Genomic DNA, 25415 nt, shown 5'->3' on the forward strand with positions numbered 1-25415 from the left:
GGGCAGGTGGGCTGGGCTGGGGCAGGTGGGCTCTGTGGGGTGAGGGTTGCGGTGGGCTGTGCTCCGGTGCAGGGGTGGCGGCTCCTATGGCATTTCCATCTGTTGCTGGCTGCCGCCATGTTGCGTTGGCCTCCGGAAACATGGCGGCAGCCAGCAACGGATGTGCGGGGGCCTCCGGGCTTCGAGAAAATGACGGCGGAGCCCCCCACGGAACACAGAGAGCCGCTACCTCTGCACCAGAGCACAGCCCGCTGCCACCACCGCACCACAGAGCACCGCGGCACCCTCACCAGCCATGGTCGCAAGTAAGTATATTGCGACCATAAGACGCGCCCCCCACTTTCCCCAAAAGGCTGGTTTCACATTTGCGTTTTTTAGCGCTGGAAAAAAACGCATACCTGCGCATGCGTTTTTTCCCCTATATTTAACATGGGTGCGCATACCTGCGCGCTGGTAAGCGCATGTATGCGATTTTCATGCGCTGCGTTTTTTTGGGGTGTGCGTTGGTATTTTCCAGACGCAGCATGTTGCATTTTTTGGCCCTGCAAAAAAGCGCATGCGCACATATGCGCACGTTTTGCGCTAAAAATGGCCATTATAGCCTATGGATGCGCATATGTGCGCACTGGCATGCTCATGTATGCGTTTTTTTGCATATGCGTTTTTTTTTTTAACCATGGAATTTAGGGGTTTGGGTTAGAGTTAGGGTTAGTTAAGGGGGTTTAGGGTTAGGGTCAGGGTCAGGGTTAGGGTTGGGGTTTGGGTCAGGGTTAGGGTTAAGTATGGTTTGGTTAAGGGTTAGGGTCAGGGTTAGGGTCAGGATTAGGGTTAAGTATGGTTTTGTTAAGGGTTAGGGTCAGGGTTAGGGTTAGGGTTAGGGTTAGGGTCAGGGTTAGGGTTAGGGTTGGGGTCAGGGTTAGGGTTAGGGTCAGGGTTAGGGTTAAGTATGGTTTTGTTAAGGGTTAGGGTCAGGGTTAGGGTTAGGGTTAGGGTTAGGGTCAGGGTTAGGGTTAGGGTTAGGGTCAGGGTTAGGGTTAGGGTCAGGGTTAGGGTTAAGTATGGTTTTGTTAAGGATTATGGTCAGGGTTAGGGTCAGGATTAGGGTTAAGTATGGTTTTGTTAAGGGTTAGGGTCAGGGTTAGGGTTAGGGTCAGGGTTAGGGTTAGGGTTAGGGTCAGGGTTAGGGTTAGGGTCAGGGTTAGGGTTAGGGTTAGTTAGGGTTTAGGGTTTGGGTTAGGGTTAAGTATGATTTGGTTAAGGGTTAGGGTCAGGGTTAGGGTTAGGGTCAGGGTTAGGGTTAGGGTTAGGGTCAGGGTTAGGGTTAGTAAAGTCATGGTTTGGGTAGTGTGAGGGGCCACCTAAAAATGTTGGAAAAAAACGCAAACGCGGTAAAAACGCACTAAAAACACATACAAACGCATAAAAACGCTGCGTTTTTTTCATGCATGCTCATAAAAATGCTTGAAAAAAACGCAGCAGTTGTATGCTTATGTATGTGTTTTTTCAATGCGTTTTTTTGCGGGAAAAACGCGCTGCAAAAAAAAGCAAGTGTGAAACTAGCCTTATGGTCCGAAAAATACGGTAATTAATTTCTTGTGTATATTTAAACGGAACGGACTTTCAAGCACCACAATTTTTCTCTACCCCAATGAAGTCACGACGGTGACGATACGCGTCGGGTCATGGGAGCGGTACTTTGCCCCTCCATACTAATTTATGCATAATGGCTACCTATATTCAGTGAGCATGTCTTATTTCAGCCTGTCGTCTGGGGTGGTAAAGTATGTGAGGAAGGGATGTTCAATCTATTGGCTATTTTTGTAATCTCTTAACCCTTTCCACACCTTTTGAGGTCAGTGATTCACTTAATATACTGGACATTGACTAGTGCACTAGCCTCTATCCTATTGGACTGATATTTGGTGCCAAAAACTCTACCCCACGGTGTTTGGTTGTGATTCCTTTTTTCTAGAATCTTCAGTTGCAAGATATATTTATATACCAGATGGTTATTTATTTAAACATGATGTATATGGCTATAGCGTGTAATTAGGAATCTAATCTGCATTTCTATACAAGGCTGTTTTGTATTGTATATGCTTACCTTGTGGACATGCTGCACATGTCATTAATGTATAACTAGGGGATACTTTATAGGGCTTGTTACTGTTCCCATCTATACAGGTTATGGTTAATAACCTTTGTATATTTTAAATGTTTTTAATATTTTTTGGTCTTTGTTTTTCCTATGAAATAAACTTGTAATTTTTCTATGGTGATCCCTGCCTTTGGTGTATGTCTTCTTTGCTTCTGTTGCCATATCTACAGAAAAAAGTCTGCATCTTTCAAGAAAACCATGATTTTTATGCTGGAGAATGCTTCACGCATGCATCGAAGTACTCCACTACTTGACTTGCCAGTAAAGTCCTTAGGCTATGTGCCCACGCTAGCGTTTTTAAACGCTCAGGAAAAGGATCCCCTTCCCAGAAATCGCGCGTCTTTTTCCGCGCGTTTTTTGCGCGATTTTTGACACGTTTTTGACGCGTTTTTTGACACGCGATTTCTGGGATCATTGGGGATGGCTAAAAACGCACAGCAATGCGGGAATTAATGAGCATGCTGCGTTTTTAGCCGCTAAGCGATTCCTGAGCGGTTAAAAACGCATGCATTGGCACAAAAAGCCAAAAACGCATGCTAATTAATTTGATGCATCTTTTAAGCGTTTCTGCAGCGTCTGATCCGGCTCAAACGCTGCGGAAACGCTTAACAAAACGCATCGTGGGCACACAGCCTTAAAGATGAAAGAATAATGACATTGTCCCTTCCTCACATGACCTAAACCGTATTGAGAACTTGTGCGCCCTTCTTAAGCAGGAGTTTTACGGTGACGAAAAACAGTACACCTCTCTGAACAATGCCTGTGAGACTGTGGCTGATGCTACTCAAAAAGTTTTTCGACAACAGATTAAGAAACTGGCAGGCACTATGGATGAAAGGCTTATGACTGTTAAAAAGAGCATAGCTATATTGGCCACTGATAGTTGTTGTTTTTTTAATGTCCAAAATATATTTGATAGATTTTGAGCTGTTTGATTGTTATGGTCACTTCAACAGATAAAAAAAGGAAATTTTTCCATCTCAATTGTATTTTTTTCATTTAGTTACATGATAATTCTGAAAACTAATAGTTGCCCAATAACTCTGCACACATAGATAAAACATTTCTTTTACTTTCTCATATATTCAGATTTAATAACCCTTTCGATTGACCGTCAGCATTGTAGTTGTTCAATAATAAAATTATTCATCAAAATTACAAATTGCCTAATATTATACACAAAGTGTTTTCAGCACTGTATGATGAGGATATCTAAGGGTATATCTTTTTCTCTAAATATAATCATATATTTCATTGCTTTTAAAATATACTGATGTATTTGGTATTTACTTTATTGATTCAAGATAATGTACTACGTTTTCATATAATTTCTGCTAAACTTCTCTAAAATACATAATACCACAGAATGTTAAATGACAAGCTCTGCCTGCTCTTTTACATACTGTTAGCTTGTAAAAATTGAAGCATCTACACTGTGCTAAAGTAACATTCTCGACTTGTTTAAAAATTATTATTATTATTATTATGATTATAACATTTTTCTTACAAGTAGTTCGCAGTTATTCTTGAAGGCAAGTCTCGGAGTTTCCTTAGCATAGTGTTGCTGGGGAAAATTTTCACCATGTCCATCTTCATCTCTAGCCTGAAGGAAAATATAATGGCCTATTTAGGGTCTTGAAACAAAAATAACAAAATGCATATCAAACAAATGGCAAAAATAAAAAGAAAGCAATGAAAAATAATAAAACTAAATTGACAAATTTATATAAAACACGTGAATCATGCAAAAGTTGTGATAGCACTTACATACGATTAGAATAATTAAAACAGAACAATCATGGTAGTACGGACATCATATAGTATATTTAGGCAAAGATTTAAAGAAGTTTGCCCAAAAACAACATTATCATCAATTCATAGGATAAATTATTAATGAATGATCACTGTGGGTCAGGCGATTTAGACCTTAACCGATCCTGAGAAGGGCTATAGTCTAAAGTCCTGCATGAATGGAGCGGCAGCGTTCATGGGTGAATTGAGCAGTGGTCGTACATACACACTACCACTTCATTCTCTCAAGGAACTTGGAGACTCCCAATCTCTGAATAAGAGGAGGCCAGGAAATGGACTCCAATGAGCTTACACTTTTTTTCAAACGTCTTGTGGTATATGCTGTTTCTACGACACTCCCTTTAACGTTCTTCTTACCACCCTTAATTCTAGAGCACAATTTAACTCACATCTTTATAGTTAACTAGCTGAAGAGTCCGGCATTGCCTGGGCATAGTAACCAACTGTGGTTAGTTATAACAAATTATAATGATTATGTTGCACATAAAAACCGTGCATCTAACCCTATCCTGTGTGATACTGACTGCTGAGCCGTGTATCTAATCCTATTCTGTGTGATACTGTCTGCTAAGCTGTGTATCTAATCCTATCCTGTGTGATACAGTCTGCTCAGCTGTGTATCTAATCCTATCCTGTGTGATACTGCCTGCTGAGCTGTGTATCTAATCCTATCCTGTGTGATACTGTGTGCTGAGCTGTGTATCTAATCCTATCCTGTGTGATACTGCCTGCTGAGCCATGTGTCTAATCCTTTCCTGTGTGATACTGACTGCTGAGCTGTGTATCTAATCCTATCCTGTGTGATACTGACTGCTGAGCTGTGTATCTAATCTTATCCTGTGTGATACTGGGCTCCCCCTGCAGTCTGTGTAAGGGGGTGGTCTGTGTTGGCCCGGTAATAAATTGTGTTATTTCCAGCTTTACTGAAGGATGATGATAGCACCATAGAAATGATAAGAATAATAGGCCTCAGTTACCATAACTGTCTACAAAGAAAACTGTTGCTGATAGCAACCAATCACAGCTTATTTTTCATCTTTTAAACAGCTCTGGGACAGCGTGGCGAGTTTTGAGTGGCGACTTTTGTGTTTCGACTTTTATGTGGTGAGGTTGGTGTATGTGTGGTGAAATGTGTGCTGAGGGTGGTATATGTGTTGAAGCACGTGGTAGTGTGAGGCACATTTTGTGTGTGTGTTCATATCCCCGTGTGTGGTGAGTATCCCATGTCAGGGCACCACCTTAGCAACTGTACGGTATATACTCTTTGGCGACATCGCTCTCAATCTTTAAGTCCCCCTTGTTCACATCTGGCAGCTGTCAATTTGCCTCCAACACTTTTCCTTTCACTTTTTCCCCATTATATAGATAGGGGCAAAATTGTTTGGTGAATTGGAACGCGTGGGGTTAATATTTCGCCTCACAACATAGCCTATGATGCTCTCGGGGTCCAGACGTGTGACTGTGCCAAATTTTGTGGCTGTAGCTGCGACAGTGCGGATGCCAATCCTGGACATACATACATACACGCACACATTGAGCTTTATATATTAGATTATACCAAGATTTTCCATCCAACCTGACTGAACTGGAGAGGATCTGTAAGGAAGAATGGCAGAGGGAACCCAAATCCAAGTGTGAAAAACTTGTTGCATCATTCCCAAGAAGACTCATAGCTGTACTAGCTCAAAAGGGCGCTTCTACTCAATACTGAGCAAAGGGTCTGAATACTTATGACCGTGTGATATTTCAGTTTTTCTTTTCTAATAAATTTGCAAAAATTTCTACATTTCTGTTTTTTTCAGTCAGGATGAGGTGCAGAGTGTACATTAATGAGAAAAAAATGAACTTTTTTGAATTTACCAAATGGCTGCAATGAAACAAAGAGTGAAACATTTAAAGGGGGTCTGAATACTTTCCGTACCCACTGTATCAAAGCATTCTTTGGATTTTACATAATTTTTTTCTTCAATGTGTTTTTAAAAATATATTTATTTGTATTTCACAGTAGTTTGCTGGAAATTTTAAGTGCTGAATCTACCAGGAAAATCTGCAGTAAATCTATGAACTTAATCTAAAGTCACTTTCTTCTGGAATTACTTTTGGCGATTTTCAGCATCTATTATTTTTGGAAGTCAGAACTGGTAGTAGGTCCAAAACAGAGATATACATACTGTATATTTAGTAATATATATATATATATATATATATATATATATATATACGTCTGGTTGCAAATATTGATGCAAAGTATTAACCAAGAACTGACCAAAACACTGGTGTGTGAATTATGTCTAAAAGAGAATTTCCTTCAAGAATGTAAAAATATCAGTAGCTAAAATCCAAAATCAGTTCTAATATTTCTGTGCCATATATAGATATTACCATATTTCTGTTTAGCTGTGCTAGTCAGTTTTGCAACAAAGTGCACATTGGAATAGCTTGAATAGGATGTGAAAATAACTGTGTCTGTTAAGATCATTCCAAAATGTTGTCTGCTGCTCTGTCATTTGGTTTACTATATGGCCAATTTTACATTTGGCCATCTTTTTTAATAGAGGTAGATAGAGAGAACACCCCAGGGAAATTTTTCACTGCATGATAAAATGAGCATTTTTCGTAATAAGGCAGGATAAAGCAAAAGCTCTCACCATTGCAGATGGCGACTGAAGATTTTTCCATTAGCCCTGAGTTGCATGGTCCATAATTTTGTATGCACCTGGTGTGCCAGATTATCTTTTGTCATGTGTTTTATATGTATTTACTATATTTACCTTGAGGTTTGCAGAAATCCATGCACATGCTACAGAATCAACTCGATCAGATGTATGGAATGTATTTTCATCCATACAAATTTCTGCTACGAATCTCTCACTTGTGAGCATCTCATATGTTTTCTCGTATTTAGAAGTATTTTAGTTTCTCTCCTAAAAAATCATATCCCTCTACTCATAAGGCCAAGTTCAGACAATTGTTATTAAATTGGGCTGTTCCAATGTGTGTTTTTTTCGCAGACCGAATCTGTGCATGAAGAACATCGAAGTATACACAGGTTGCTTCCATATGTTGGATGGGACTCGCTTATTCAATTCTATGCCTGCACAAAAAAAAAATCAGATCCCATTTGATAAACTGCATATCATCGAAATTTTACAGATACTTTGCAACCGTTTCACAAAGAAAACTGTATTTGGTAGATTTTAATAATGTATAAAAACGGATGCCTTATGGATTACAAACAGATAGCAATTGAGATAAAAATCAGCCATATATTTCTGGATGATACTAGGATGATTTTTTCTATGTTCATGTGAAGGCACATCAGAAAGGCAGTAGTCTGCACAGCGAGGAATCCAAACCTCAACACAGGGACGCCGGAAGGTAAATATACACCGATTTTTTTATTTTTTTTTAGCATTTTAACATTCTATCTTTTACTATTGATGCCGCATAGGCGGCCTCAATAGTAAAAACCTGGTCACACTTGTCAAACACTATGTTTGACGAGTGTGACCAACCTGTCAATCACTTTCCAAGCGATGCTTCAAATCGCTTGGAAAGTGCTTGAATATCGCACACGAAAATCGCGGCAAAATCGCGATCATAATCGTGGAAAAAACAGCGCGATTTCTGGGAAGGAGTCCGGTTTTTGGTGTGCGTTTTAACACGCACCGTGGGCACATAGCCTTAAAGGGAACCTGTCATCTCGTTTTTCAACTATAAGCTGCGGCCACTGCCTTTCGGGGCTTATCTACAGCATTCTATAATTCTGTAGATAAGCCCCCGATCTAACCTGAAAGATAAGAAAATCATGTTTTATTATACTCACCTGGGGAGATCCGGTCGGATGGGCGTCGCAGGTTCGGGTCCGACGCCTCCCATCTTCATGTGATGTCGTCATCTTCCTTGCTTCGTGTCGTGGCTCCTGCGCAGGCCTACTGATCTGCCCTGTTGAGGGCAGAGCCAAGTACTGCAGTGCACAGGCGCTGGGCCTCTCTGACCTTTCCCGGCACCTGCGCACTACAGTACTTGGCTCTGCCCTCAACAGGGCAGATCAGTATGCCTGCGCAGGAGCCACGGCAAGAAGCAAGGAAGATGACGACATTGCATGAAGATGGGAGGCGCCGGACCTGGACCTGCGATGCCCATCGGACCGGACCGCCCCCGGGTGATAATAATAAAACTTGTTTTTCTTATCTCTCAGGTTAGATCGGTGGCTTATCCACAGCATTCTAGAATGCTGTAGATAAGCCCCGAAAGGCAGTGGCCGCAGCTTATAGTTGAAAAACGAGATGACAGGTTCCCTTTAAGGCTATGTGCCCACGGTGCGTGTTAAAACGCACACCAAAAACCGGACTCCTTCCCAGAAATCGCGCGTTTTTTTCCACGATTATGATCGCGATTTTGCCGAGATTTTCGTGTGCAATATTCAAGCACTTTCCAAGCGATTTGAAGCATCACTTGGAAAGTGATTGACAGGTTGGTCACACTCGTCAAACATAGTGTTTGACAAGTGTGACCAGGTTTTTACTATTGAGGCCGCCTATGCGGCATCAATAGTAAAAGATAGAATGTTAAAATGCTAAAAAAAAATAAAAAAATCGGTGTATATTTACCTTCCGGCGTCCCGCACTGCCATCCCGGGCCTCAGCGTTCCCAGTAATGCCTTGCGAGACCTGTGATGACGTAGTCTCGCGTTGCTATAGCGATCTCGCGAGACCGCTAGAGTCACGCGAGACTACGTCATCACTGGACTGTGCCACAAGGCATTACTGGGAACGCTTAGGCCGGGAATGCAGCGCGGGACGCCGGAAGGTAAATATACCCCGATTTTTTATTTTTTATTCTTTTTTTTACAGGGGTATGGTACCCAGGGCCTGGAGGACAGTCTCCTCTCCTCCACACCGAGGGTACCAACCGCACATGAGACGCTTAACTTCCCGCATGGTGGACATAGCCACATGCGGAAAGTAAGCGATTCTCATGCATTCATATGGGTGCGGAATTGCAGCAATTCTTTGCGATTCTGCACAAAAGAATTAGCATGCTGCGATTTTTTCCGCGATGCGATTTCCCCAGCGGAAAAAAGCACAGCATTAGCACAGCATATGCGGAATGCCATAGGAATGCATGGGGGGTGTTCTGTACACGATTTTTAAACGTTTTCGCTGCGTTTTTGCGCCGAAAATCGAGGCAAAATGCTTAAAAATCGCTACGTGGGCACACAGCCTAACAGTATCTGGAACCCTTCTGTGAATTATGGCTAATGTCCACTTTTTGCAGCAGTTTCACGGCGCTTGTTCAGGAGGATTTTAGTCCGAATCCACCTGTAAAAGACATCATGTGCACTTACCCTAAGGCCGGTTTCAGAAGTCTGACTTTCATGGTCTGGGTATAGACTGCAATATGACACAGACCTCCAGGCCCGTACTTAACAGTTTCTGTAGAATTGCGTTTGGAGACCCCCAGCTGTTTCTGACATTGAAGTACATACCCAAACTGTGAATGTTGCACGTGTGAAACTGGCCTATGTGTTTTCTATACAAGGTGATAAGTTATAAGATAATTGTACAAACTGTCAGAGAGACGCTCTTCAGTTTTCAGACAGCATTAATGAATGTAACATTGAACGCCGCTTTTCTTCAATGCTCCTAAATTCTTAGATTATGGAACTGTCAAGAATAATAGAGCTTCATTATAAATGCAGAGATAAAATATGTCTTGAGAATTACATATAACACAAAGAAATCGGCATTGATGTAAATTGTTAATTAGGAAAGCTGCAATTTAAATAGTAGCATTAAGTAGAACCATTAATGATAGCTGATGGGATTCTTGATTTTTGCCACTGCTTTGCTTTCTCTCGACAGAATGTACGAGAAGAATAAGGTGAGAGGAGTGCCAGGAAAATGCTCATTAAAATGTTCATTTCTGTGACATTTGCACTCTGCTCCGCTCTCATCTGATAGCAGGGCTCTGCCCCTCTCTCCTTTTCATTTTTTCCTGTCTCCTGAAACTCACAGCTGAGCTGTCTACAGCTCATATGGCTTGCATATATTTATGTATATTCCATTTTGCTCTGCATTAAATTCTGACTTTCTGGCACGTCGCCAACTCGTTTAAGAAAAATACCCATGAACCAAAAGGAAAAGATGAATTGAAAGTAAGAAGCGTAAAAGGGAGGAGGTGAGTGGAAAAGCCATTGGAAAAGCAGCAGGTAGTTATGTGCCGTGTTCTGAGATAAAATATCCAGTGTGTCCATCTTTGCGGTAATAATCCATTGTACTGAAATAGGGTGCTCATTTCCTTGGGAACACGAAGTCCCCTACTTGAGTTATAATGAAGAATTGTATATCGCATCAACTGGAAGTCATTATAGGGAACATCATCAATGGTGTCGAGGCACAGGGTACAACTTACCAAATGGAAATGTCTGTCATCTGGAACAGTTGTACAGAAAGGCTAAGGGTGGTAATAAGCCCGTCACTGCACTTACTTATGTTGGAGTCTGATGGCTTCTCTAATAAATCGTTTTAAGACATTATTTTCGCTAAGCAGAGAAATATAAAATATGTTCGGGCCTCTGTTTAGTTAGAAAGAATATGTCCCACAGGTGTTAATCACAGCGAATAAACGCACGCAAGTCTGGAGGGAAGGTACATAGGACGCCTGCTCTTGAACCTCCACCAATATGATGACATGGGGACCCTCCAATATACAGTATATCCTCCTTAATAGCTAATTCCTGAGTGTAAGGGGGACTCTCAGCACAAAATGACTGTTCAAACCAAGCACAGGCGCTAGGTGTACTCTTGGCATAGCCCAGATATTGATGGCTCCTTCCCGGCTAATTGCTTACCATCTATCTCTACCCTATTCTTTCTTGATTGAAAGCTCTGAATGTAAAGGAATCAGAGATGGGCAGAGATGGGCAGAGACAGATGGGTGCACTGCTTGGTCTAAACAATCATTTTGTGCTTACAGACTACACATAAGTATTAGGGTTGGTTCAAAAAAAGCAGATGGATAGTACAAGGACATTATAAGTCAATGGGTGTGCAAAAAAGGGATCACATACGGGTTACCATCCATAAGTCTTGCTTTTTTGATCCATTACAGTTATTAAGAAAGAAAACTGTATTTGTCCTTTATTATTTATCAAATTATTCTAAAAACCATATACCATGTGCATGTACAAAACAGATACTGTATATACTCGTGTATAAGCCAAGTTTTTCAGCACATTTTTTTGTGCTGAAGACGCCCCCCTCGACTTATACACGAGTCATTGTCCCAGAAGCCGGCGGGGGGAGGGGGAGCCATGCATACCAGTACAGGGATGGAGGAGCCATGCCTACAAGGATAGGGGATAAGGAGCCATGCATACAAGGACAGGGACGGGGGAGCCATGCATACCAGGACAGCGATGGGGGAGCCATGCACACAAGGATAGAGGATAAGGAGCCATGCATACAAGGACAGGGACGGGGGAGCCACGCCCACCAGGACAGGGATGAGGGGACAATGCATACCCGTCTTTTACTCGAGTCAATAAGCTTACCTAGTTTTTCGTGGCAAAATTAGTTGCCTCGGCTTATACTCTGGTCGGCTTATACTCGAGTATATACGGTATATGGATGGCACACAGAATTAAAAAGCGGCAATATGGATATGAAAACCTGACACAATGGATAATCAAATACATCATTTTTTCAATTTGCATATGTTCATGTGAACCATTCCTTAGCCATGCTGAGTGATGTTCTGTTGACTCTAACATACAATAATAGTGCAATATAATAAACACTCAATAATATAAATATTATTATTTCATCAAAGATCATCAATAAATGCAAACATTTCCTAAATATCTATAAAAAAAAAATCCCCTACTCCTCTAGATAGAAGTTACCACTGATAAATCAGAATTTAGGCTCAAATTACACCACACTTGATGTGTACATTAGCTTGGATGACATGGAATGTATAGACAGACAAATGTATGCAACAATATACCAATAATATAAAACATACAGCGCATCTTATGCATTTTTTCATATATCGCTGTACTGAACAGTGCTACTGACCTTTCCTTCTGTTTCAGGCAAATGCCAAAAAGTCACTTTCGGAGTATACGTTTGCATTTTAAAGTACAGTAGGGAACTTACTCTAATGTATGCAATGTCACCATGCTACAAATACTGTATGTAAAGTTTATTTAGCGTTCATGTTTTTCTTCCTATTATGTAAGGTATTTACGATCTAGTGCTGTTTCCTTTCATTTAAGTTATCCATTTTTCAGAAACATTTTTCAAAACTATCTTTTAGTTGAGCTACATAAGTCAGTTAAAAAAGACCCGTTGCAAGAGGCCATTTTTAGCTGTTATTTTAATCCTGCTGCTCCCTAAGTATTCTGGGTTTTTTTTTACCTTTTTTAATTCAAGCACACACTTCCATAGGCCTTTTTATTTAGTGTTAGTTATTATGGTCCAAGGGGCGGTATTCAGAGCAACTTAAAGACATACCCCTAAAGACTCCTCTTGGTAAAGATCATAACAATTACTACTGTATAAAAATGCCTACATCTCCGGAACCGTATAGTGGAATTTAAAAAAAAAATTAAAGTGGGAATATTCAAGGCAGAAGCAGGAATAAATAAGAGCAAAAACTGGTGACAAATCATTATTAAAACTGTACAACATTTTAATGTTTTAAGAACTAATTTTGGATATATTTGGGGATGTTTTATGAAGTATAGATGTGAAAAATTAATATGATACAAGTACTATCTACTTAGTTGTATAGCTGTATAATTTATTTCTTGCACACACAATAAATTATGCATTCATTTATTACATATATTAAATTGTAATTTTACCTAAAGCTGTTTAGAAAATATTTCAACCAATTATAAGGGGTTTACCAAGGTAATATAAAGGCATGGAAATAATAACCTAAGGGCTTTGTATTCCCAATTCCGGGTCTGTTTTACTCAAGATGAATTCTTCATTTTCTGAATAAATGTTTGAGAATAGATCTGATCTCCACTGTGTCTTTCATGATAACACATTTAGAATTGCTGCATTCATCAGCTAAACAATAGATGCTGTTTTACTATAAAACCTGGAGTAGTTACAATATAGAGACAGCGCAAATAATTTACTGCTGGTTTACTAAATCCTTACTCTAAAATTATTGATGAAGGAAGAAGCGATCTGCATTCATACACAATGCAACATATTGTAGCGTACAGAGCAATTTTCACATTATTGCAGCTAAGATTTTATGCAATATGGTGATTAAAAGACATATTGCGCTTAAAATGAGCTTTTAGCACACATATAGTTATAGCCGTCTTGTTTTCACAGCTGCATAAATGAGTGTAAAGCAATTAATGTTTTATAGTGCAATGTAAACACATATTTAAATGTTTTTTTACGGTTTCTATATGGAAAGACAATAAAAACGAAGAAAGCGAGTGGAGTTATGATTACTTAAAAACACAGTATGTATAATGCTAAGGACAATGAAAACATGTATAATAAAAGATAAGTTAATTAAAATAAAAAAGAAAGAAAACTCTAGTAGAAGACTAAAATTTCCTATTACAGATAAAGTGCATATACCCCACTGACAATTGCTCCTAACAATTATGGCAGAAATGTCCATAGCCTTCATCACTTTTTATAAACAGAGGATCTTGCCTGATAGCATATACTGTGTGATGTATGCATTTGCACAGATCTGCACAGAACCTTAAGGATATGCTCAAATCCAGATTATTTTATGGGGATTTTGCATTGAATCTGCTTCAAAATCCACATTAACAAACCTTCCAATACTCTTTGAATACTTTTTGATGTGGTGTTTAAAGTAGATTTATTTCAAAATCCATGTAAAAAAACAACCCTCTGTGTTAATGTTCTCTAAGGGGCCAATCAACAAAGCTTTCATGGCAGATTTCTGGCGTAAAAGCTGTGAAAGTTGCAAAATTAGGGCTCTACTTCATGATTGGCTATATTGTTCTATACGCCAGAACTCTCACTCCAGTCACTAACTAGAATTACTGTTGATTTCTGGTGTAGTGCATGGAGGCGCAAGCCACCCATTGGACACTTCAGATTCATGAAGAGGCATGCACCCCTCCCTGAATCAGGAGCGCCACAATCGAGCACGCCTCTTCATCAAGACCGGTGTGAACAATACCGTTCTTGATTAATTAAGCCCTAAATTAGTGCAATAGTAACAGATTGCAAAGTTGAAAAATTACATGAAAACATCTAGTTCAGTATACTAATCCACAAAAGACACCCAACTTCATATATAGCAATAAGAAAACATCACTGGATCAGTAACTCATCTCCAGAAAACTGGTATGCACAGCATCCCATATTATATTAGGGCTGGAAACTCTTCCAAAAATAATGATTCTGCTTAACTGCACACAAGCACACAAAAATATGCAAGCAGTAGCAAGAAATCCTGGCATTCTTGGGAAAGAGACCTCCAATAATCTTTATTAAACTTCAGACTTTGGTGTCATATACATTAGACTAATATCACACTCAATGTGAATGGGGACGCCAGCCAAGTGATTGTCAGGGAAGATATCAATCGGTTATGTCTAATTTTAGACTGCCACTTGTTTTGTTCTCCTGGAGATAAGCTGCCACCAGACATTTCTGTCAGCGGCTTCTTATAGAGAACATATGAGCACTCGTCCAAATGAGAGCTCCTGTATATGGGAGAGATGGCTGTAGGCAGAACGATCGGCCAAAGTATCAATTTGCCGACAGCCGTCTGATAGCGGGCTTTACACTTTCGATAAAAAGTATATATAGCAGTATTAAAGAGGATTTTCCAGGATTTTATATTCATTATACATGCAAAGGGTACGTAATAAATAAGTGACCAGTGCAGAGAAACTTTAGGACCACCGTGATCAGGAAAAAAAAACTTTGGGCTGCAGCATTCAGTTTGGTGTTCTGAATTCTGCAGCCATAACTAATGGATTTGTCTAGTAGAAAAGATGACTAAAACATAGATGTTTTCAAATCATCACAATAAAAAACATTACTGCTAGCTAAAACATTCTTACACTATTTGTACTGGTATTACCCAAGGAAGTTAAATCCTTAACAATGACGAACATCTTGTTTCTTAAGGGCCCATTACACATAGCGATATCGCTAGCAATATCGCTGTAACGTCACTGATTTTGTGACGCAGCAGCGATATTGCTAGCGATATCGCTAAATGTCATACTTACCTCCGACCGGCTCCCCCGCTGATTATCGCTGATCGCGCAAGAACGTCCTGGGCCATTTCTCGTCGGGCGCTTCCTGCTGGGCTTCCTGAGGCGCCAACGAGCGACGCGTGGATGCGGGCGGGAGGAAGTCAGGATCGCCGCATCTGACAGGTAAGTAGCGACCCCCGACCCCTGCGATGTCTCTGGTGAGATCTGCCTGTGTGGCAGCACACTAGCGACCACTTAGCGATGCACCAGCAATCCATATCGTTGTCGGGATCGCTGGTGCATCGCTAAGTGTAACAGTACCCTTAAGGTACGGTCACACTAAGCGATATCGCTAACAATATCGCTATAACTTATGACGTTATAGCGATATTGTTAGCGATATCGCTGTGTCTGATACTTACCTACGACCACTCCCCCGCTGGTTATCGCTGATCGCGCAAGAACATTCAGGACCGCTTCTCGTCGTCAGATTCCTGCGGCGCTTCCTGTGGAGAGACGAGTGACGAGCGTGGAGCCAGGTGGGAGGACGCAGGATTGCCTAGTGTGGCAGGTAAGAAGCGACCCCCGTCCCCAGCGATGTCGCTGGTGAGATCTGCCTGTGTGGCAGCTCACTAGCGACCACTTAGCGATGTACCAGCGATCCTGACCGCGTCATATCGCTGGTCGGGATCGCTGGTACATCGCTAAGTGTGACAGTACCTTTAGAGTCCTAATATATCTAATCTGATAAACTTGCATCAATCAAAATCCAATTTACAAATCAAATGTAATTGATAAGAAGGATATACACTTCTTCCAAGTGAAAAATTGACTGCACCTTGTAAAAACAGCCAGTCAGCAGCAATTCCCTGCTCTTTCCCCACAGAGCACTGCTGGACGCTGTTAATTAGGACACTACATCATGTATACAGAAGTACATTGGTCTACTGGCACTGCTGACAATAAGTTTTCCTTTCCTTTTTCTATCTTGGGTAGATTTACTGATAGTGGCTAAAATTTACACAGATTAGACAAAATGGATTGTGGAGAAACCAGGTAAGTGGGTGCTTTCAGCTGCTGGCCTGACTGCATTTAGCAAGACTGCATGGACCTGTGCACATACCACTGAACGCCCGCTCTATCTCCAGGTGGACAATACACTGCACAGACAACACAGGGTTAGGGTAAAAGAGTGTGCCAATACTTTATTGAACCACAACACCCAATAGCAAACAGAACAATCCAAGCAATTACCCCAAGATGGTGCACATCACAGGGTCTCACCCTTCCCTTCTGCTGACTTGCCAGGATAATGGTAGATGTTATGTCCAAGCTCCCAGGGTCACTACTCCAACTGTGATACACACAGAGAGGAGGTAACGACAAGCGTAGGGAGATAGCCGAGAGCAGTCCTGTGTTCTTTCAGCCAAGTCGGAAGTACCCTGAGCTGAGATCCTGAAGAGTGACACCAACCAGAAGAAAAGTAGTCTCTTCGAGGCAGGTGATCTATTTTTAGATTTACCCAGTGTTCTTCAGTCCACTCTCACAGCCTTTCCCTATCTACCTTTGAAGTCAACAAACTGGTTATAGAATACAATACACAATTAGCATATCAGCACACACAACAAACAAAGATAAACATACACTATGTACAAGTCACTATTACAGACTTACACAGTATGTTAAATGGTATGCAAGTCTGTCTTCTTGGCCCACCAGACAGAAATACTTAAATCCACAAGCCAATATACAGATAAAAAGTCAATTCTTCTTGGTTTGCAAAAACATGGTTGTCTGGGAAATTAAGATACAATCTGGTTTCTTCACATGGATCACATGGAAGATGATAAATTTGGCGCATCTTTAGATACCTGTATCTAAAATTATGCTGACTCTTGAATGGTTTACGCTAGACTTTTTTTTGTAACACAATTTTGGTGCAAATTCCTGCAGTCTAGTCCATACCCATTTAGAGTAAATCCATGCACCTTACATATCACGGCGCCATTTTTTCCACGCAATCCTAAAACAAACAAATATGGTGCGTGGCATTTTTCCCCTGAATTCTGAATTGGGACAGAATTCTTCGACATTTTGATTAGAAATTTGTCCTTCACTCTTTTAAACCTTCCACCAAATGTGAAATCCATAAAAGATAGTATTCTATGGCATAAAAATATCCTGGAAAACACCATCCAAAATTCATAAATGGCAACTATTAAGTAAGTGTCATTGGCTATATGGTTTTGCGCAAAAAGAAATTGTTTTAGTTGTTCAACAATTATTTGTCTAACATAATCAGAGGTAACAGAGCAGTGAGCATCATTGTTCGTTCCACCACATCTGAATGTGGCTATAGAATCCCCCAATATGCTCCATCACCATCTACAGATAGAATTATCATTGCTACATACACAAAATTATATTAATTCTTTGTGCACCAGTTTGTAATCTGCTGATTACCATTATTGTTAATGGAACACCTCTAATATAACTTGCCTTTGTCTTCTGTTTAAGGTTGGGGCAGGACAGTAAAACAGATCAGACAGACAAAGATTGCTCAAAGTAGCTGCTATATCCAAGTGTAATACAAGTGAATGGAGTCACATTACAATCTCTAAGGCAGGGGTGGGGAACCTAAGGCCCACAAAGACCTTTTCTTTGGTCCCTAGGCAGATTCCTGAGGACTGCTGTGCCTGGTCCGGCACCTGTGTTTTGTCGGCTGCCAGCACTTACATGAAGCACTCACTACTCAACTCTGTGACGCATGTAATGAAGATTATGTCTTCACGCTGGACAGTGCTAGTGTCTGGATGTGCTTTGTGGGTGGAGTCAGCTTGTGATGCGCTCTTATCCCACAGTAGAAAACAGCAGCGGCCATGGCTCCTTTGATGTCTATGCTGCAGAACCAAAGAGTCTCCTGTGATGCATATGTCTCAGCTCCATGTCTCCTGCGATGTATGATGTCATTGGCTACAGCAGAACAAAGTGAAGGTTCTGAGTGGTCATCTCAATCTCCTGACCTCAATATCATTGAGCCACTAAGGGGAGATCTCAAGCGCGTAGTTCATGATAGACAACCCAGGAATTTACAGGGACTGGAGGCTTTTTGCCAAGAAGAGTGGGCAGCTTTACCATCTGAGAAGACCTTTTTAGACACTTAGGAAGCCTTTGCAGGTGTTTTTGTTAATTATTCTAATTTACTGAAATAATGACTTTTGGGTTTTCATTGGCTGTAAGCCATAATCATCAACAATAGCAGGAATAAACACATGAAATAGATCACACTGTGTGTAATGACTATGTAATATGAGTTTCACTTTTTGTATTGAAGAACTGAAATAAATTAACTTTTTATGATATTCTAATTTTGTGAGAAGCACCTGTAGATGGATTGGGGGAGCATATACCAGGATGGGGGGGTAGGAGTATGTATCAAAATGAGGGGAAGAGCATATACAAAGATTGGGGGAACATATACTAGTATGGAGGAACATATACAAGAATAGGGGCATCGTAAACAATGATGGTGAGACTATACAAGGATGGTGGAGCCTAAACATGGATTGGGGAGCATATACAAGGATGGGGAAGTATATACAAGGATAAGGAGCATATACAAGGATCGAGGAGCATTTTCTAGGATGGGGAGCATATACTAAGATGGTGGCATATACAAGTGCTTCTCACTAAATTAAAACATCATCAAAAAGTTAATTTATTTCAGTTTTTCAATACAAAAAGTGAAACTCATTTATTAGAGTCATTCCAAACAGAGTGATCTATTTCAAGTGTTTATTTCTGTTAATGTTGATTATTACAGCCAATGAAAACCCAAAAGTCATTATCTCAGTAAATCAGAATACTTTGCTTTGAAAACCCAAAAGTCATTATCTCAGTAAATTAGAATACTTTGCTTTGATTTCATCCTTCAGCTTGTCTGCATTGGTTCTGGTGTCTCTCATCTTCCTCTTGACAATTCTCTATGGGGTGAAACTCATATTATATATAGCCATTACAAACAGAGTGATCTATTTCAAGTGTTTATTTCTGTTAATGAAAACACTGATGAAGCAACCTGGGCTTCCATAATACCTTAGCAGTGCCATATAACACTAGCTTGAAAAATGATTTTAAAATCTGAAATGTTGACCTACTGAAATGTATGTTCAGTAAATGAACTCAATACTTGGTCGGGGCTCCTTTTACATCAATTACTGCAACAATGTGGTGTGGCAATGCTGAGGTGAACAGCCTGTGGCACTGCTGAGGTGCTATGGAAGCCCAGGTTGCTTCAGCAGTGTTTTCATTGGCTGTAAGCCATAATTGTCAACATTAACAGAAATAAACACTTGAAATAGATCACTCTGTTTGTAATCATTCTATAAAATATATGAGTTTCACCTTTTTTGTATTGAATAACTGACATAAATTAACTTATTGACGATATTCTAATTCAGTGAGAAGCACCTATACCAGGATAGGGAGAGCATATTCCTTTACATCTGCAGCCGGGTACCCTTGTTCCTGTCTGTGGGAACTCTCTGTTGCCCCGCCTGCTCTCTGTTGCCCCACCTGGTCTCTGCCGCCCCCCCTGCTCTCTCCATGAATTGCTTTTTGTAAGCTAAAGCTTCAGTATTGAGGTTACATTTCTGTGTTGGCACTTTAAGATAAATAAGTTGGTTTTGGGTTGCAGTTTGGTCACTTGTTGGCTAATAGGTTCATTATCACTGCCCTATACCAATCCAGATAAGCATAAAAATGTAGTCACCTAATGTAAAAAGGAAAAAAGGCATTGTCGGCTAAACTTCATTGGTTAATATTAGAATTGCTATGAACATTTTGATTTAATCTTCTGTAAATTTGCAGTAAACACTAATTGTTTATATAGCACCAAGGACAGAGCGATGCAATTGAAAAGCACTTGAAGTCACCAAAAGCACTGGTCACCAATATTTCTCTATCAAGTAAATTTGTACATGTAGGTCAGTAAATTAATGGACTTATTGCTGCAACAGAAAAACACTTGAAGTCTGCAAACCCTGAATTCACCTTTCTTAAAAAGGGATGAAGAATGGTAGGTACTGCTCTTTGTCCTACCAATACAACACTGGTTACCAATATTTCTCTCAAAATAAACTGTACTTGTATTTCAGGGAAGTGAGTGGACTTACCACCAACACAGAAACAGAATGCATTTGGCAATCTGTATGAAACAACGTCTTCTGCTATCAGGTTTTAAATGCTAGAAACTTCTGTTTATTGACCATGACTTTTGTTGTAAAATACATCTAAGAAAATGTCAGGAAAATCCTACTAGAACAGTTAAACTTTATATGGGGATAATCAGAGTTACTGTACATGATGGCAGCTGTGTACTGACTATTATTTAACATGAGCTAAAGTGAACGTGACAGGTCCCCCTTGCCCCTCAAACTGCCACCATGTGTTTATTCTTATGTATACACCATGCCTCACAAGCCCTTTGTACAGTATAAGTGAATGCAGTAAATGGCAAAAAACAATCTATTTCAATATGCTAGGTAGTTTCAGACTAGTCAAAATGGCTTCGGTTTCCTCAGACTAGACATTCAATTCACCATATCATAACACCCTTGACGGGCCTCATAACATGATTTGCAAAAGCCGGCATTCCCATCCGCCCTCTGCAAGTCACGTGCATGCGCACAGCTTTCGCCATTTCATGCCAGGGCGCAATTAAGCCAAGTGTATAAACTCCCAGCTTCATAGACACACTGCGCATGTCCAGGATGTTAGGTCAACACACCGCGGCGTTCCATTTCAACTTATGCTCCGGGCGGTTTTGCCGCGCCCGTTGTCTCCGAAGTGTCCCTTCTTAAACCTGGTGATCTTGCCGCATCTGATAACTTCCACGTGTCCCGGTTTTCCGTGTCACCAACCGGGACATCAGACTTGCCTTCGGACGAGTCTCAGGCCTATGCCTCTGATGGGCACAGGGTGGTGGACTGGAAGGCTCAGAGAGGAGAGGGCCCTAGGAGGGGGGTAATGTTAGGCGTCAGGTTTCTGCATCTGCTCTGCAGGAATCCAGAGCCTCACATTCTGCGGTCTCCTGCTGTCTTTCTACTACAGAGGAGATTACTTTGCAGCAGACCGCTCCAGAGACTAAGTCCCTTTGTGCTCCTATTGGGCATGCTCACGAGACGATCTCCCATTGGAGATCGGGAGTCATGTGCCCAGGTCCTGTTCCAGATCTCATTGGTCCATCTCGGAGATCTGGAAGGTCCCGCACGGCTATAAAAAGCGCGCATGGCCGTTCCGGCATGCGCTAGTATAGACTATACTTGCTATTTGTGAATGGTGACGGATGTATGACTCTGGTGACTGACTCATTTGAAACCCCTTCCCTCTGATATTACGCATGGTGATAGGGAATTAGTTTAGTAGTCAGCGCCAGTCAGTGGCAAGCCTTAAGCCACTGTGCTCACCGCACCACTACGGTAGCATCCGACATCGCGCTTGCCGTCCAGCCTTGTTGAGCAGCAGTGTCCGACGCCGAGCTGCAGTTGCAGCCCCCCCTTGGCGCCCGCAGTAGCGACGCCGCACACACGGTAGGTCTAGAAGGACGCAGATCCTCTGTCTTAGGGCCTGCTCCTGTGACCAGATACCATGTGTGCATTTTAACTGAACTCTGTGACACTAACAGGTTCAGTGTTCTTTGTGTTTTTGTGTTGCGGCATCTCTGTGTGTGAACAGAGCCCGCTCTGCGCACTACGGGTGAAGTTGAACCCGTGCACATTATACCGCCATATTGCTCCTGCCATCACTCAGCAGCGGTTGTAACACCTACTGCACAGTGGACCCCGAGCAGCGAACACACTTTATTATCATTTTTATTTAGTGCGTTCCGCCGCTCCTAACATTATACTAGCGCCAGGGTCTGGCTAGTTATGGCAGATCAGCAGCAACTCCTTCAGTGCATTCGCCAGCTAGAGGGCCGGTTGGCTACTCTTGAGAGTGTCATCGCAGCGGCGAAGTGTTCAGAGGCTGCTGTACAGGCGATCGCCGAGGCCGTTTCCCGTATGTCCACGTCCTCCCACGCGCCAACAGTTACTCGCCTCCCGTTGCCCAATAAATTTTCTGGCGATGGCGCCTCCTGTAGGGGTTTCATCAGCCAGTGCTCTATCCAGCTGGAGTTACTGGCTGTGCGATTCCCTACGGAACGGGGCAAGGTGGGGTTTATTGTTTCCCTTCTGTCGGGCAAGGCGTTGGAGTGGGCTAAGCCACTATGGGAGCGTGGTGACCCAGAGGTTCGGACCGCTGCTCAGTTTTTAATAGCTATTAAGCAGGTCTTCTTGGGACCACGGGTCACGCACGACACCTCTCTACAGCTACTGGCATTGACTCAGGGATCCCTCTCGGTTAGTCAGTATGCCGTTCGTTTTCAGACACTGGCTTCCGAGCTGGAGTGGTCTGATAAAGCCCTCATCCCTGTGTTTTGGAGAGGCTTAGCTGAGCATGATAAGGATGCTCTTTCTACCAGAGAGGTTCCTGCAAATCTGGAGGAGCTGATTGCCATTGCCACATGTATTGATCTCCGTTTTTCGGAGCACGGGCTGGAGCGTGCTCAATCCAGACGGAGGGATGCTCCAGCTCCCAACCTCTTTGAACCTCTGGAACCACCCGAGCCAGAGATTCCACTCCCAGAGCCCATGGAGGTGTCTCGCGTCGTTCTCGAGGCACGTCCGGCGCAAAACTCCATTTGCGGTTACCATTGTCAACGTGCGGTTTCTCAAGACAACAGTGTCCCGCAATGGCCAAACTCTGTGCCGCCGGGCAAGACCTTTGTCCCTCCCCACCTTCGGCCAAAGGTCCTCGCATGGGCACATGCGTCCAGGACGGGAGGTGACTGTGGCTACATGCAGACCACAAAACTCCTGGCGCGGTCGTATTGGTGGCCGCACAGGGCTCGGGACATTAAGAAATATATTCAGGCATGCGCCTCGTGTGCTCAGGTAAGCCTCCTTAAACGGAGAGTGGAGACGTCTGCCAACACACCGCGGCGTTCCATTTCAACTTATGCTCCGAGTAGTTTTGCCGTGCCCGTTGTCTCCCAAGTGTCCCTTCTTAAACCTGGTGATCTTGCCACCTCTGATAGCTTCCACGTGTCCCGGTTTTCCGTGTCACCTACCGAGATATCAGACTTGCCTTCGGACGAGTCTGAGGCCTATGCCTCTGATGGGCACAGGGTGGTGGATTGGAAGGCTCAGAGAGGAGGGGGACCTGGGGGGGTAATGTTAGGCGTCAGGTTTCTGCGTCTGCTCTGCAGGAATCCAGAGCCTCACATTCTGCGGTCTCCTGCTGTCTTTCTACTACAGAGGAGATTACTTTGCAGCAGAGCGCTCCAGAGACTAAGTCCCTCTGTGCTCCTACTGGGCATGCTCACGAGACGATCTCCCATTGGATATCGGGAGTCATGTGCCCAGGTCCTGTTCCAGATCTCATTGGTCCATCTTGGAGATCTGGAAGGTCCTGCACGGCTATAAAAAGCGCGCATGGCCGTTTCGGCATGCGCTAGTATAGACTATACTTGCTATGTGTGAATGGTGACGGATGTATGACTCTGGTGACTGACTCATTTGAAACCCCTTCCCTCTGATATTACGCATGGTGATAGGGAATTAGTTTAGTAGTCAGCGCCAGTCAGTGGCAAGCCTTAAGCCACTGTGCTCACCGCACCGCTACGCTAGCGTCCAACATCGCGCTTGCCTTCCAGCCTTGTTGTCGAGCGGCAGTGTCCTACGCCGCGCTGCAGTTGCAGCCCCCCTTGGTGCCCGCAGTAGCGACGCCACACACGGTAGGTCTAGAAGGACGCAGATCCTTTTAACTGAACTCTGTGACACTAACAGGTTCAGTGTTCTTTGTGTTTTTGTGTTGCGACATCTCCGTGTGTGAACAGAGCCCGCTCTGTGCACTACGGGTGAAGTTGAACCCGTGCGCATTATACCGCCATATTGCTCCTGCCATCATTCAGCAGCGGTTGTAACACCTACTGCACGGTGTACCCCGAGCAGCGAACGCACTTTATTATCATCTTTACTTAGTGCGTTCCGCCGCTCCTAACACAGGGAGCACATTGTGATGAAGGAACTTGCAGGTTACATGATCCCAATGTGCTCCTCGGCCATGTGCAGTGCGTCTATGAAGCCGGGTGTACATTCCTTAGCTTCACTGCGCACTGACATGGAAAAATGAAAGTAATGGGCGCATGTGAAACCTCTAGAGAGTCTGCAGTCATGCAAATCATGTTATCAGGCCCATAAGGGGTTATGACATGGTGAATAGGATGACCAGTCTGGGGAAAGCAACACCCTCTGGACTAGTCTGAAACGAATTAGCATATTGAAAACAGATTTTTACCACTCTTTTTTGCCATACACTGCAATCATTTATCCTGTACAAAGGACTTGTCAGGCGGGGTGTTAACATAATAATAAACACATGGTGGACATGGCGGACCTGTCAGGTTCACTTTACACATCTACTATATAATCATCTAATTCTGTCTGTCTGTCTGTAATGGAAATCCCGTGTCGCTGATTGGTCACGCCCGGCCGGCCGCGACCAATCAAAGACAGGTGCAGTCTGGCCACGAATTGGTGCGGCATTCGAACCACGCACACCACCGCTACCGTCGGGAGATCTGCAGCGCTAGCCGCTGATCTCCTGACGGTTGTCGCAGGTTATCTCCTGTCGCACGGAGGTCAGCGGCGACGCAACCTTGAGATGGCCGGCGCAGTGTGCGGATGGTACCCAGGGTCGGGAGGAGAGGAGACTCTCCTCCAGGCCCTGGGTACCACAAACCTGTAAAAAATAGAATTAATATAAAAAATAGTGATATACTCACCTTCTGATGGCCCCTGGACTCTTTCCCTCCTCTCACCATGCACCCGGCATCTTCTGGTCCCAGTAATGCTTTGCGCGAAAGACCGCTGATGACATCGTGCTCTCACGAGAGTGACGTCATCTCCGATCCTTCGCGCTAAGCATTACTGGGACCGGAAGATGCCGGGAGCATGGAGAGGAGATCGGGGGCCGACAGAAGGTGAGAATAACCTTTTTTTAAATTTTTTTTATAATTTTTTACATTCTATCTTTTACTATTGATGCTGCATAGGCAGCATCAATAGTAAAAAGATGATCAAACACTACGCTTGACAAGTGTGACCAACC

The 25415-nt window shown here is 42.6% G+C and overlaps 1 protein-coding gene across 2 annotated transcripts in view; it reads right to left on the reverse strand.

Annotated features, from left to right (window-relative positions):
• The window catches only part of SOBP (sine oculis binding protein homolog), a 346453-nt gene that overhangs the window by 89314 nt on the left and 231724 nt on the right, over nt 1-25415 (reverse strand). For both annotated transcript variants that reach the window (XM_073576075.1, XM_073576074.1), the window contains one exon: nt 3666-3761. In XM_073576075.1, the coding sequence (XP_073432176.1) occupies nt 3666-3761 (96 nt within the window). The remainder of the gene's footprint in view (nt 1-3665; nt 3762-25415) is intronic.

This window comes from Dendrobates tinctorius, unplaced genomic scaffold (genome assembly GCF_039654945.1).
Source record: "Dendrobates tinctorius isolate UK_male_01 unplaced genomic scaffold, ASM3965494v1 ptg000046l, whole genome shotgun sequence".
Lineage (NCBI taxonomy): Eukaryota > Metazoa > Chordata > Amphibia > Anura > Dendrobatidae > Dendrobates > Dendrobates tinctorius.